This window comes from Hylobates moloch, unplaced genomic scaffold, assembly GCF_009828535.3.
Source record: "Hylobates moloch isolate HMO894 unplaced genomic scaffold, HMol_V3 SCAFFOLD_21, whole genome shotgun sequence".
NCBI classification, from domain to species: domain Eukaryota; kingdom Metazoa; phylum Chordata; class Mammalia; order Primates; family Hylobatidae; genus Hylobates; species Hylobates moloch.
In genome coordinates, this window is record NW_026652296.1 from 21698764 (window position 1) to 21714639 (window position 15876).

Below are 15876 nucleotides of genomic sequence, written 5' to 3' on the forward strand. Positions count from 1 at the left end.
CAAAATGGCTCAGAGGGAGGCAGCTGGTGCAAAGAAGGAAGAGGCTGGAGGAGGAGATGTAACAATAGCTACTCCTCGATTAGCCTTACCATGTGTCAGGCATCGTTGTAAGCACTTTAGAAAAGTTAAGTCATTTGAGCCCTGCAACAGTCTTAGACAGTTGTTTAAAAATGTACATGGGATGATTTTGTTGTAATCAGGTATGGGAGGACGACAGACACAGAGTCAACTGCCTGAAAGGAAGATTGTATTACTTACAGTTCCCAAGAGGAGGGGACAACATTCAGGGCCACCTGGGGAAGTGCCAGGTTGGGTCAGGAGGCAGAATGAACAAGGGAAAAGCACGGACAAAAGCCTTTATTGTGGCTTTTGTGGGGAAGGAACAGGTGAGGCAAGATTCGAGGTTTAAGATTGGCTAGTTTTAATCATCTTCGTTTACAGTCCAGGTTGTAGTGGTCATTCCTAATTATCTGGTATGCGGCCCTGGAGTGATTTAGGGCAGGGGGAATATTGGCCTGGTGTTTGAGAGTTTTATAAAGGGGATGTTTGGGGATACGGGCTTTGGACAGGTTGGTGTGTATATGAAAGGCAAGCTTGTAGGCCAGGCACGGTGGCTCACGTCTATAATCTCAGCACTTTGGGAGGCCAAGATAGGCGGACCACCTGAGGCCAGGAGTTCAAGACCAGCCCGGCCAACATGGTGAAACCTCGTCTCCACTAAAAATACAAAAATTAGCTGGGCAGGATGGCGGGTGCTTGTAATCCTAGCTACTTGGGAGGCTGAGGCAGGAGAATCACTTGAACCCGGGAGGTGGAAGTTGCAGTAAGCCAAGATTGCGCCATTGCATTCCAGCCTGGGCGACAGACCAAGACTCCATCAAAAAAAAAAAAAAAAAAGGCAAACTTGCCGGCAAGTTGTTCACTCTAAGGATCAGCCAGCCTTCCTAGGGGCAGTCCCTCCCCGGGTTCGTCAGACTCCAAGATGTCAAAGCATCATAAAACAAACAAAAATAATATGCTTTACACAGAGCTGTACTCTATTATTCTCTTTATCGTACAGATGAGGAAACTGAGGCAGGAGGCTAAGGGTCACGCCAAGGTCACACAGTTGGTGAGTGGTGGCAGCAGGACTTGAACCCAGGCACTGCCATTCCACAGGCCAAGCCCTTCACCACCACGCCACATTGCATTGTGCCAGGCCTGCTTCCAGACCGGGTGCTGCTCACTGGTTGGTCTCCAACGGACCAGCACCTGGAATGAGATGGGGCCAGGCCTTGAGAACTCTTGGCCGTGACTGTGGCCTCATGATCCTAGCACAGATGGGCACAGCTCTGGGATCAAGCTGTAGCTGCAAGCACCATGCCCTTGGGCAAGGCTGCTTGGTAGGTGCCCAGCCTCCTGTTCCCCGAGCCGCTCCCCAGGCACTCTGGCCACTTAAGCCTGCAGGAGGAATGTCTGCAATGAACAAAAATGCAGAAATTGGGTGACCTGGGACAGTCTGGGCATCCCAATGGCCCCTCAGATTTACCATGACGCATCTGCTCCTCCTGGCAGGCCCTCGGGTCTGCAAGAGCCCTGATGGTGGAGAGGGGGCTGTGCGGGTGGCCCCCTCCTGCGGGCTGGCTTTTGACCCCTCTGCCGCACCCACCCCAACTCCACTCTGAAGGACTCTGGCAGGCCAGGTCAATAATTAGAACTCCATAAAGGTTTGCTGGTGTTATTTGATTTTTGTCATTGCTTTTTGAACTGGGCCTGTAAAATGGAGAGGTTCATGCCTTCCTTGGTGAAGTGGTCAAGATTTAATGACTTGGTGAGTACAGTACAGCTTCTTGCAACGTGGACAGAGAAAGGGACACCGTCACGAGCGGTGCGGGGGCTCTTTTCACTCCGAGGCGCTCAGGCCGGGACCGAGCTGCTGTGGGCGTGCCCGGTGGGCAGGCGGTGAGCTCGCACCGGGCAAGACACGGGTCTGACCCCTCCCCGCACTCACCCCCTCCCTGGGCGCTCGCAGGACCCGGAGCAGCGCAAGGGCATCCTGGCTGCGCAAACGCGGGGCTCCAGCGCCGCCTGCCGGCCGCCGTGTGCAACGCTGACCCGGAGGTCTCGCCGTCTCGGCCTGCGCTGGGGACGCGCGGGACACCCGGTTCCGGGAATCCCGGTGGGGGTCCGACCTTGCTGGGCGCAGGGAACGCGGCTCTGCAGGACGGGCCGCCGCCGAGGGCATCGGCAAGCTTCGGGGTGTGGACCCTGCCTGCGCCCGCTGCATCCGTTTTGGACAAGGCTGTGGCTTTTTGAGCCTCAGTCACTCCTTGCGGAGGACGAACAGTGTGGGAATTGGACTTCTCCCACCGCAGCGTCCCTGCAATCTCGTTCTCGACGACGTCCCAGCCTCCCTTCTAGTCCAGTCCCACCCCCAACATTCCTCCTACCCTACTCGCTGGACACTTCCCGCAATTCCAAATCCCGGCGTGTGGCTCATCCACGTGAAAACCCTTCAGGGCTCCTGGTTGTGGCATAAAACGTTGCTTTCATATTAAAACGAACATGGATTCTGGGAGGCAGAGGCTGGACGATCCCTTGGGCCCAGGAGTTGAAGGTTACAGTGAGCCATGATCCCCACTGCACTCCAGCCTGGGCAACAGATCGAGATTCTATGTCAGAAAAATAAAAAACACATAAAAAGTAAATAAAACTAACATGGATCAGACAGAATGAAATTGAGAGAATGTGGAGCTGCCCAGCTCAGAGCCACCAAGCCCCTAGGAGTCACAGGGGAAGGAGGCTCCCAGAGCTCCTGCAAGCCAGCCAGGAGGGGGCCCATTCTCCCAGGGAAACAGTATTGTCAAGGTGGGCTCCGTCTCCAAACCAAGCTCCAGAAGCCAGGTCAGGAATTGGGACAGGGCACAGGAGGGATGGCTTGTCTATGCTCCTGCATGTCTGGGCCTCAGCTGACAGTGATCCAGAAGGCTGGGCCCTGGAAGAGCTGGGCCAGAGGACCCACTTCTGAGATAGCACCACGGACCAGAGCCCATGAGTGGCCTCTCCAGCATCCTGGTATCAGGTAGCTGGCTTGCTCGGGTGGCAGTGTTCCAGCAAGCCAGGCAGGAGCTGCATGGCCTTTCGTGACCCAGCCTCAGAAGTCACACCACATCACTTCACACAACCCTGGGTCAAAACCACCACCAACCTGGCCAGATTCATGAGAGGGACACAGACCCCACCTCTGCATGGGAGGCATGTCAAAGAATCTGTGGGAAAAAAAAAAAGGCACGGCACCAGTCCATCTATTTTTTTTTTAAAGACAAGGTCTCACTGTGTTGACCAGGCTGACATGCAGTGGTACAACTGATCACAGCTCACTGCAGCCTCAAACTCCTGGGCTCAAGTGACCTTCCCGCCTCAACCTCATGAGTAGCTAGGGCTGGAGGCACACATACCACACCTGGCTAATTTTTAAAATTTTTTTTTGTATAGACAGAGCCCATGTTGCCCAGGCTGGTCTCAAACTCCTGGCCTCAAGCCATCCTCTAGCCTCAGCCTTCCAAAGTGCTAGGATTATAGGCATGAGCCACCATGCCCAGCTCCATCTAGAAACTATGGTTTTGTGGCCTAGGGAAAGTGTCACCTGGATAAGGTATCGCCTATGTTTCACCTCCAAACTCAGGTGCTCCCTCCAGAAATGGCAGTGGTCTCTCCATCCCCACTGGATGAAAGATGGCCAAGACAGACCTCCCTGAACCAGTTGCAACAGCTGGGGGCCATGAGAGGATGAGGCCATGGAAAGGGGACACCGCAGGAGATGGCCGAAAAAGCAACATGATTTGCCTCAACTGTCATTTCTTAAATCCAGACACTTATAGGGAAGGGAGGGGAAGTGGGGGACACACAGGGAATAACAAGGAGATCAAGGCACTGGGAGAAGTGTTCTTATAGTGCCTCTGCCCTTTCATATCTGCTCTGCCAGGTTGTCAGAAGCAAAGGACCAGAAACACGGTCCACTTCCCCTGAGCCCTTTGCCAGGAGTGGACAGCAGTGTGGGACTCACTGCCTCCATGTGGCCAGCAGAGGGCAGCATAGCGCTGCGCTGCTGCGTCAGATGCTAGGCAGTTTGGCAGGGCCAGTCTGGAGGACTCAGGACTTAACAGGACCAGACTCGGGACCTTCCACATCCCTGGCTAAGGATGGGCTGCAGCCTGGATGTGGGTCATGTTTTAGCACGTGAGCTCCAGGGAAGCAGGGACTGTGCTGTGTGTGCAGTGGTCTCTGATCTGCAAGTGCTTGTGGGTGTGTCCAGTGTCAGTGAGTTGTGTTGTGAAGGGCACAAAGGTGTCCATCAGATTGTTCTGAGCAGTGTGTGTGTCCTGATGCCAACACTCACCTGGTGGCCAGCAGCTCCACAGGCCTTCCACTCACTGGTCCCCCTGAAAACTCCAGTGTCCCGAGCCCCAGGGCCAGGCGGGCCCCACTCCGGTCTTCTGTGCACCCCCACCCCCTGACATGGTCCTCCCCTCTGCTTAGGTCCTGGTCACCTCTGGTCTCTGCCCATCTTGAGGGTGGGGCCCTCGTCACCGCATCTGGTTCTTTCCAGGGGTGACTTCCTATCTCCCTTATTTAAATAAAAGGAGTCCACCTTGAAGGAGATGCGGGGACCTGCACACCACAGCACCAGGGAGGCTGGGATGGGCACGGAGGGAGGGGCAGCGGGTGCCCTCTGTGACACACGTGGAGGGAGCAGAGGCTCCCGTTTCCTGAGCAACCCCTGACCCAGCTTCTTTCTGGAATTTTACAATGGAGCTCACTGTGGCACCTGTGCACATGGAAGGACAGGAGGGAGGGAGGGAGGGAGAGGGAAGGAAGGTAGGAAGGAAGAAGGAAGGGAGGCAGGCAGGCAGGGAGGGAGGGAGGGAGGGAAGGAGGCGGGCGGGCGGGCGGGCGGGCGGGCAGGCAGGCAGGCAGGCAGGCAGGCTTGCTGGTTTTAAGTTATTATTACCCCATTGCACTGGTAAGGAAACTGAGTTGAAGACAAAATTATGTCTTGCCAAGGGTCACAAAGTTATCTAATTTTGGGTGTGGGGATTAAACCAGGTCTCCGCCAGACCCAAAAGAGTATATCCTAAATGATCCCATGTGTATGAAATTCTAGAAAAGGCAAAGTTAGCCCATAGTGACAGAAAGCAGAATAGTGATGCCTGAGGCTGGGGGCAAAGTCGGGGTGGTCATTGACTACAAAAGATCATGAGAAACTTTTTGGGTGAAAATGTTCTATATTTGATTTTGGTGGTCACTGTTGTGTTTTGATTTGTCAAAACGTATTGACTATCCAATTAAATGAGTGCATTTATTATATGTGAATTATACCTCATTAAAGGTGGTCGTTTTTTAATTCGGGTCTTCTGACTTGGAGCTCAGTGCTCCTGTCCTCCCTACTCAGGTGATGCCCAGTTGTGGTGTCACTAATCTGGGTCCTGTGGCCTGTAAGGGTTATTCGCATACCCAAAGCGTGTCCGAATTCCATCTGTGCACGCACAAGGAGATAAATCAAGAGAGGCTGTGGGGATGCAAAGCCCTTTTATCCTAATCCTGACTGGGGCAACAGACTAATCAATTGGCAAAAATCCCATGTGAAAATTTAACTCTCACGCCTGTAATCCCAGCACTTTGGGAGGCTGAGGTGGGAAGATTGCTTGAGTCCAGGAGTTTGAGACCAGCTTGGGTAACATAGTGAGACCTCGCCTCTAAAAAAAAAAAAAATTTAACTCCATCTATGCCCACTAAGAACAGGGCCAAGCATCATCACAGTTCAGGAGAAGTGACCTTGGTTTATTAATCTGGGGACAGGAAACCTACCCTGTCTCCCTAGAAGCTGAGTTCCCATGACCCCATCACCACTGGGTCAGGAAATCGCCCCAGAATCTGCCCTCCTTCTGAGTCTGCAACTGAAGTCAGGAAGACCGAGGGTGATTTAGAACACCCTTCTCCAAGCAATGGGAAGTTTGGAGTAAGACTTACATTGAACAAGTTCCCTGGTGGTCTCTTCCAGTTTGCATGCTGCCTCACTAACCTGGCCCAGATTTCTGCCTCCTACCAAGCAATCTTTGGAAAACCAGACACGCAGTGCTAATTAAACTGGTTCTAAATGATCAGCAAGCCCAAGAGAGAGGAGGGAGCCACATCTGGGTGTAGCAAACACAGCTAAAGTCTACATGCTCCTCAGATGGCAAAAGCTCATCAAAGGATCTTCAAAGTCTTGTAGTATCCAGTTCTCTTTCGCCTCCTGAAGGCCAAAGGCTCAGAAGCACAGTGCCAAGTGCCGAAGTGGAGGGAACAAGAGTCCCTGGGGGCTGAGGGCATAAATTCCATCCTAAGGATACTGATCAGCAGGAAGGACTTAAATGACACGGTCTGTCCTACTGGTTCCTGCCTTGGAAGTATGAAGGCGTTCTGCCCAGATAAATCCCATAAGCTACCCTCCATTTTAGTAGCCTATTTAATCATAAACTGGGGAGGGCTTTTCCAGTGAGTTCCTTCGCCTCTACTGAAAGGGGCTGCGGGGCTGCATGCCTTTGAATCCTTGGTGATTAGACAAGCTCTGCGGCTGTTGCTGGCTTTCAGATTGCCGGTGAACATTGACTGTACCATGGGGCATGTAGAATAAACATGAGTTAAAAGGGCGTCCCAAGGAGATCATGTATCTGAGTAAAAATGCGCTGTGATAGGGAAAAAAAAGCATCAAAATGTCTCATGCTGTTGGCCGACTCACTCCATCCAGGGTAGAAGTGGTTCCTGCCAGGATATGAGCTTGGAGGTGGGAGGCAGGCTCCTGAAGCCAACTCCACAACCTCCTGCCTCCCGGGGCCACTGGTGAGCAGGTCTAAAACCTTAGACAAGAAGGGCTATGTGTCCTAAAATCCACATCTCTTGCAGATGAACATTTGAGGCTCCTTCTCTCCATCTTATTTCATTTTACATTTTCTTTTATTGCCAATCCTTGTGTCCTACTCCCACCCCCCACAGGCAACACTTCCAATGCACATCTTGTTTGTACATATTTTTGCAATTGTATTGCTTTTGTGTGCATGTAGTTTTAGTCTCTGTGAACAGAACTATCAAATCAGTTCCTTTTTTTTTTTTTTTTTGAGACGGACTCTCGCTCTGTTGCCAGGCTGGAGTGCAGTGGCACGATCTCGGCTCACTGCAACCACAGCCTCCCGGGTTCAAGTGATTCTCCTGCCTCCGCCTCCCAAGTAGCTGTGACTACAGGTGCGCACCACCATGCCCAGCTAATTTTTGTATTTTTAGTAGAGACGGGGTTTCACCATGTTGGCCAGGATGGTCTCAATCTCTTGACCTTGTGATCTGCCCACCTCAGCCTCCCAAAGTGCTGGGATTACAGCAGTTTCTTAATTCTTCCACTCAGCTATTTCTCAGGTCTGTGTTCTAAGAACCTGCTCTGTACTGATCCACAGTGTCATCCAATACATTGTCCCTGCACACCTCCCAGGGATGGACATTAGTCCCCACCCCATCCATCACACCAGTAAGCATCCTTACATGTGTCTCCTAAGGACCTTGGTGAGAATTTTGTTGCGACCACACCCCCAGAAGCAGAGTTTCTGGGCTGTGGGGCAGAAACACACTTTATTGGATGACTAGTCCTAGGTGGCTCTCCAGGACTGCTGTACCAGCTGTGCAGAGGCTGCCGCATCTCCATCTGCCACCTTTCCAGTGTGTTGCTAATCTCATGGGTGCAGAGTGATGTCTAATTGTTGCTTTAGCTTGTGTTTTTCTGATGACTAACTTTGAATATCTCTTCGGTGGTTTGGTGGAGTTTTGGGTCTGCCGCTATACACTGCCTTCCATTCCCTTTGCCCATTTTTTCTGCTGGGGTTGTCTTTTCACTGGTGATTTATAGGAGCTCCTTGTACATTCTTGACATTTAATCCTTTGTTTGAAATACCTTCCCCCAGCTCCCACACCTACAGGTAGGCCTTTTGCCAACCACTAAAGCAAATTAAGCGTAATAAGAAATGAAGAGGCCGGGCTCGGTGGCTCATGCCTGTAATCCCAGCACTTTGGGAGGCCAAGGTGGGCGGATCAGGAGGTCAGGAGATCAAGACCACGGTGAAACCCCGTTCCTATTAAAAAATACAAAAAATTAGCCAGGCACGGTGGCGGGCGCCTGTAGTCCCAGCTACTCAGTAGGCTGAGGCAAGAGAATGGCGTGAACTCGGGAGGCGCAGCTTGCAGTGGGCCGAGATCCCGCCACTGCACTCCAGCCTGGGCAATAGAGAGAGACTCCGTCTCAAAAAAAAAAAAAAAAAAAAGAAATGAACAAAAGGGGGGCAAAGGAAGTAAAATAAAATGGGAAGTCACTGTTGAGTTTTAAACTAATACACTAAAGTGGAAGATGAAAATCACAGAAAAGGCCATAGTGGCTCACACCTGTAATCCCAGCACTTTGGGAGGCCGAGGTGGGTGGATCACTAGGGCTCAGTCAGTAGTTTGAGACCAGCCTGTGCAACATCAAGAAATCCCATCTTTACAAAAATACAAAAATTAGCCAGGCATGGTGGCGCACGCCTGTGGTCCCAGCTACCAGGGAGGCTGAGATGGGAGGATCAATTGAGCCCAGGAGGCTGAGGCGGCAGTGAGCCCATATTGCACCACTGCACTCCAGCCTGGGTGACAGAGCGAGACTTTGTATCAAAACAAAACAAGAAGAAACAAAAGAAGACCACAGAAGAAAATATTTATAGAACCGTAACAACAAAACTAAATGAGACTTTTTGTACCTGAATGTCCAAAATAAAAGTTAAACAAACAAGCAGAGTACAAAAAAGACCAAGACGTTAACATAAACGTCGAGGAAAAAATATTTTTGAAGAGCATTAAAAATAAACACAACTGCATTCTTTTTAAAACTTCATGGTAAAAAGGAAAATAACGCAGAGGTCAGAGAGGTGGAGATTAAAGGGGCGAGGCATACCCATGAGGAAAAACAAAAAAAACAAAGAACAGCAAAGGGAAAACACAGGGACAGCAGACACCAAGCAAACTGAAGACCGCACTTGAAAACAGGACAAGCCTAAAATGCAGGGAAGAAAAGCAACCAAGAGAACGAGGCTAAAATAAACAGCCTGAGGGGGAGCTGGTAAGGCCTCATCAGCCAGCTCCTGCTCTCCTGGGGTCCGGGGCGATGTAGAGGCTGATGGCAGTGGTGGGGACGCAGGAAGGAACTCAGGCGACCTTTGGGTCCTATATGGGTCCGCCCATCAGGCTGAGGCCAGCAAAGAGCCTGGCTAGGACGTTCATACTTGGAGCCACTGATGAGGCCATGGTCAAGAAGCCATGGGCAGTAGCCTGTGCTGGGTGTTCACCTGGCTACAGAGATCCTGGGGTATTAAATCCTGTACCCACACCCTGTGCTGGTCGTTCACCTGGCTATGGAGATCCTGGGGTATTAAATCCTGTACCTGCCCCACCCCTCCCTTGTGAACCTCCCAGCCTCCCTAGGCTGCTCATTGCCTTCAGGAGAACCCACAAGTGGGAGTGGTGGCCATGTGTGCCAGAGGGCCTGGGGGAACGCTGCGCTGGGAATCCCTTTGTCCGCGCTTAAGCAGGCAAGGAAACGCCCTGTTCCAGCAAGTCCAATGCCACCCAAGAGTGCAAAAGGGAACACCGCCAGGATTCACCAGAGACGTCAGCGTGTCATCCTTGCTTGCTGGAGGGAGCAATGACTGTGAGGACTCAGGGACAAGCCCTCTCCAGACCGCCTGCCACGCAAATTCCACCTGGTCATCCACAGTAGCCAGCTGTTGATGCAATTATTTGATTGGCTATTTCCAGTTCCAATGACTCAGAAAAAAAGAAAAAAAAAAAAAAAAAAAAACAGATCAAACTGACGAGAAATCCAGAGTTCCATCATCCTGTTTCATCACAAATTAGAAGGCTGAGGAGAAAATTCAGATGAATCATTGGAGAGTGGAAAATATCTGATCTTATCTTGAGGTGAAGAAGGGATATGGGGCTGAGACTTGCCAACTCGAATTCTTCCAGGGGACAAAAATGTCCCCCAGCGGCACCAAAGTTCACTTGAAACCCAGGTGTGTGCTTGGCAGTTCAGATCCACTTCCCAGAACGATGATCTTGGTGCTGATGCTGCCAGATGCCCTGCCCGGCCCACTCAGCCACAACCCAGTAGTTCCCAGACTTGAGGATTACATCAATCAGTTTTTGTTTCATCATTTTGAATTGGTTTTTAATTGGGTGACAGATGAACGACTGTTGACATTTTATTTTTCCAAAGAAAACATTAAAAAATAAAACCACCATCTACTATCAGCATTGTTTCCTAAAAGCATCTTGGCACCAAGAAAAGACTAAAGGATGGCCAGGCACTGTGGCTCATGCCTGTAATCCCAGCACTTTGGGAGGCCAAGGTGGGCAGATCACTTGAGGTCAGGAGTTCGAGACCAGCCTGGCCAACACAATGAAACCCTGTCTCCACTAAAAACACAAAAATTAGCTGGGTGTGGTGGCAGGTGCCTGTAATTCCAGCTACTCGGGAGACTGAGGCAGGAGAATCGCTTGAACCCGGGAAGCGTAGGTTGCAGTGAGCCGAGATCATGCCATTGCACTCTAGCCTGGGTGACAGAGCAAGACTCTGACTCAAAAAATAAAAAATAAAAAACACTAAAGGATGGTCTTTTATAGAGAATAAACTTAAGCTTTATAAAATGCTCATTACTACACATTCCTCATTTTTGCAGGACTCAGGAAAATTCATAGTGAGCTGACATTGATGCCTGCTGCCACAACCTGCCTGGGGAAGAATCCCAACCCCGCAGATCTGTGTTCTGGGGAAACACGTAAGGGGGATTGGGCTGGGGTCTAAGCACACTTGTGAAGAAACAATTTATCAGCTTTCACTCAGACCTGACACTCTGATCTCGAAGCTCTGATCTCCCCGCTGGGGGCTATCTGTCCATTAGGCTGCATGTCTTTACATCTTCAACTCCTGTCCCCAGGATTCCCAAGCCCACCACTTCATCAGAACCACCCGAGATGGGGCTTTCACAACTTACAGCTTCCCAGGCCTCACTGCCAGACATCCAGTCTTGTGGCTCCAGGACGGAGTCTCGTGGTTTTCCAGATTTAGGCCCCTTGGCCTGCACCTCCCTCCCCCAGCCCCCCAACCCTCCGTCTGGTCAGCAGCAGACATTCTTGCTCAGGCTAGGAGATATGTCAGCCACACTGTCAGCCCTGGGCTCTGGAAAACAGAGCTGAGGGCAGGGCTGGGGTGCTGGGGACAACCCAGGACTGAATGGCAGGGCCCAGCCCATGAAGCTGGAGCAGCACTGGTAGCAGGCTGTGCTGACACCAGGACAAAACAGTGGAGATGGGAGCATGGAGCTGGGGCACTAGGCAGCTCTCCAAGTTCACGGCCCACGTGAAATGCTCAGCAGTGCGGGAATGGCCAGGGAAGAACATGAGAGCAGTCTGTCCTTTTACCAGGAAAGCATCTTGTCGTGGGGAAGTCTCTGTGGATACAGCCCTGGCCTTAACAACCCCTACTGGACCTCTGCCATCTCCTGCCACCCTGTCCTCACGCGCCCAGCTCCATCCTGGTCCACTCATCTGGTTACTTGCTGTCAAGTGTCTCCACCTCATCCTTGTGCCGTGCACATGGCCTGAGGGCTCAACGCTTGCTGGCTGGATTGAGCGGCGCACTGGCTGAACAGGGGCTCCCTGTGATGACAACGTCCAACCCCCGGGGAAGCCAGCTATGGCAGAGAACTGGCAGGGTCTCTGCAAGCCACCAACACAGAAAGCTGCCATCTCTGGGCCTACAGGGCACCACCACCTCCAGGCTTTCCAGCGCCAACTTCTCTCTGCCCTCTCACTTGCTCCAAAGGGAAGACACAGCAATGCTGTAGGGAATTTCACTAGCAGTATCTGAAGACCTGTGTGTAGCCCGAGGGGACTAATTCTGTGGAAGTACTGGGGGACAGTCTGTGAGGTACTAGGCCCTGCTGTCACATCTGTGGGCTGACGATGGGAACAGGGACACAGACCTGCAACAGACAAAGTCAAAAGCTCTCGTCTCTCTCACCCAGGCCGGGCCCCACTCCCTGGTGAGTTGTGTGGTCCCAGCCTTAACCACCCCTACTGTAAAGGGGCCTCCTCATGGGCCCAGGATTTTGCAGTTGCTTCGGACAGCAAGGACCTGTCCCACCCATCACAGACTGTGACATAACACAGGACACAACACTGGGAGGTGTCCCCTGGGGAGGGCTGTCTTCTGAGAGGTGGAGGGACAGAGCGGAGGCATGTGCTCAGGATCAGGCACCCAGGGGTAGAGGCAGCGTGCAGGGACAGGCTTGCCTCTGGGTGCTCCCTCCAGATTGTCTGGGCTCCCAGTGGACTCTGGTCTCCAACCTGAGGGTGTGAACCCTGTACCTTTCCCCTTCCACCGCCACATAAGCTTTTTAGGATCAGCCCCAGTCCTAAAGCCAAACTCGAAAAATAATGTTTCTGACCTCTCTACAGGAAGATCCCAATTGGAAACTGGCAAGAATTAGCACCTCTTTGGGACTTCTTTTAAACATCCCACAGTTTACTCTAATCAGGTCTTGAGGTCATTCAGTCACATCATCTTGCTTTAGGGGGCTTCCTGTGTCCCTGAGGTCCTAAAGCTGCTGTATGCCACAGCATTAAGTTTCTTAGCTCATGTCAGGCCCTCACTCCGAACGATTCATTAGAACATCTTAACATACAGACCATGAGAACCAGGTGCGGGAGGGAAGACATTTACTTTAGGTAGAAAGGTTTACTATTATTAACAAGTTATCACTATTATTTACATGTTTATAAAATGGAAATAAAAATGACATACACGTTTGGTGCCAAAAGTGGCACATCCAAACTAATATCAGTACAAAAATAAATTTTCAAGCTATGTGTTTTTAAAATAAAGGTCATTGAAACAGTAAGGGGGAAAAAATCTGCATCTGGCATGTGTTGAAATGCAATCATCATCACAGCAAAGCAGCCCTGGGGCAACAAAACCAGTGCCTGCTGGAAGAACTGCCCCCGCGCACTCTTGCAAGAACCCAAGCAAACAAACAAAAAACAAATACACCAGTGATGCTCCTGAGCTACAGAAGTTTAGGGCATCCAAACTGTTGTGAATTCCTGCTAAAGAGGAGGCCCTGCGGGATCCGAGCTGATGAACTCTCCTGAGTGCTCAGCTAGCGTGGCACCAGGACCTGGCACTGCACTCTGAGAAGATGCTAAGCCCACTTGTGAAACAAATCCTCGGCTAACACAAAACAGCGCAGGAGTCCTCTCTGTCAATCACCAATCCCTTGCAAGTCTCCTGGCTGCAGATAAACAGGGACAAGGGCTGAGGACAGACAGAAACCACTGGGTTTGGGAGCCCCTGTGCCCATCAGACACGCCCCTTGGTGGTTTCGGCAGAGATCCCCAATGTTTCGTTCCTTCGTAGAGACACGCTTGTTCACACCTGGCAGCGGACCTCATTGGTTAACACAGCTGTGGCCCCAGCAGGGAAAGCAAAGCCAGCCCAGCAAACCCTCTGTCCACCCCACATGGTGTTTCGGCCTTCAGTGGCTAACTTTCCTCCTTGTTTCCCATAGAGCTGGGCCAGGACTGCGTGCCTGCTGGAAGTGGCATGCTGGGTTAGTGAGCGTGCTGAGTGAGCCAACTCCCACTCTGCCCGCTGCAGCACAGAAGGATGCCTGCCCATGCACAAAGTCCTCCAGGATCCCAGCAAGGATGCAAATGCTGTGGGCAGCGGGAAGAAAGGACTAATGAACAGGCCGCAGCCCCCTTCAGAGCAACCAAACATTCCACAGGAGCTGGTGCCAGCTCACCCCACCTGGGGCCAGGGGCAGCAGCATGGAGGAGAGGACACCAGCAGTCACTGCAGCCGCAGCTGTGGGGCTCCCCTCACTGGTCCTGGACCTTGGCCCTTTTGGCTTTCAGAGACAGGTGCTGCAACAGAAGAGAAGACACTACAGTTGGGGTTGATTAGACAAAGAAACTAGACTGCAACATAATCCCCATATGAATGACCATATCAAATCTTCCATCTGGTCCACACCTTCCCAAGTAAATGCTGGGCTGTTCATGAAATAGCCTGGAAGGAAAAAGCCCAAGTAAGCCAATGAAGAAGCCGATCTTAATTCAGCTGCCAGCAACCCGAGGCCCAAGCCACAGCAGCTGAAGCTGGTTATACAGGGCTCTGCGGAAGCTGTCAAGGAAAGGTTTTTTTTGAGACACGGCTCTCCCTCTGCCCCAGCTTAGAGGACAGCGCCGCAGCCAGACAACTGTGCTCAGGAGACTGGGCTCAGTCTGGAAGTGACCTCAAATCTCCAGGAAGTTCCTGACAATAGTCAAGAAAAAGTATCCTCTCTTTAGGAACAAGGAAGTCAATTTACCAAGCATCTCAACACGCCAGGTACCCATGCTCAAGGATGGAGATAAAGACACGGCCTCTGCCCACATGGAGGGTACAAGCTTGCTGGGAAGACAGAAAGGACACCTCCTAGTGACACTTTTTTTTTCCCCAGAAATGTCACTTTCTACCATTATGAATAACATGAAGCACAATATTATAATCATAGGCATCAGATAATAGGATTGAAAAATGAAGTATTTTTTACACTCTAAAGCAAAGCCAAAAGTGGCAGAAATCCTTAAATATGGCTTTGAGGCAGAGTGTGTAAATATAGGCTTTTAATGAAAGACCTCCCTCCACTCATCAACTGGGATATACCCGACAGCCCATTACTAATCATCAATAACCAAGAGATCCCGGAGCCGTGCCAACTAACACACGGTGAGAGCCTCACATGAGAATGCCCACCCCGACTGCTCCGGAGCTGGTGTGCCCACTTCTTAGCACAGCCACATGGCCTCACAACATCAAGCTGCATCGCCCCCACAGAGAACTGCAAGCCCTGAAAAAATGGAGGGCGTGAACGAAGACACAGCGCACCACCAGGTATGATGTGAGAGACAACAGAGCGAACAGGAGCCAGGTCTAAAAGAGCTACAAGAACTGAGACTTTCCATCTGCTTACACCTGAGGGAGGACCACGACAGGCTCTTGCAAGGGCCACGCTAAAAGGGTTTTCCCTAATAATGAACATATCTCTGAGAATAAGGAAAAATAATTTAAAAGCCAGAAGGCAAATCTCTGAATAGGTCACCCCGTTCTTCCCCTGTCTAGCTGTAGGTCTTGCTGAATTTCTCTGAATTCTCCTCTCTCTACACGTCACCTGATATAACCCCTACAGCTAATGTTAGATATCCACGGCCTTAGCTTGGGGATGGGAGATGACGCCATTGTGCCTGTGGGGCCATTTTTGGTGCTTGTTTCTGGGAAAAATGTTGAATATAAACAAAGCTGACTCTGAACCATTTCAGGCCTCCACACAGGGTGAGAGCAACATTCCGAAAAACAGCAGTGATGGAAAGTCTCCAAAGGTGCCAGGAACACAGCCGTGAATGATCTGTGGGCTGTGGATGGCTGCGAGGTGCTGCACTGTGTTCAATAAAGGAACATCTACCATACATGGGCAACCCCTGCAGATCTGGAGGTTCTTTGAGAAATCAATCTGCTTTGGACACATTAATAATAGAAGTGCCCTTGGACTATACAGTTAAGAAACAACACAAGTTTCTCTGTGGTTTGGGGACCATCGTTATACAATGAGGTTGTTGTATTAGGTGATTTTTTTTTTGGTGGGGGGACAGTCTTGCTCTGTCGCCTAGGCTGGAGTGCAGTGGCGTGATCTCAGCTCACTGCAGCCTCCACCTCCTGGGTTCAAGTGATTCTCCTGCCTCAGC

The 15876-nt window shown here is 51.1% G+C and overlaps 1 protein-coding gene across 3 annotated transcripts in view; it reads right to left on the reverse strand.

Moving 5' to 3' along the window:
- Window positions 1-15876, reverse strand: part of DHX35 (DEAH-box helicase 35) — a 101753-nt gene that overhangs the window by 10212 nt on the left and 75665 nt on the right. The window contains exon 22 of one of the 3 annotated variants that reach the window (XM_032142365.1): window positions 12797-14016. The exons of the other annotated variants lie outside the window; for them this stretch is intronic. Coding sequence (XP_031998256.1) covers window positions 13972-14016 — 45 coding nt within the window. The 3' untranslated portion in view covers window positions 12797-13971. Of the gene's footprint in view, window positions 1-12796; window positions 14017-15876 lie in introns of those variants that run through there. 3 annotated transcript variants of the gene reach the window in all.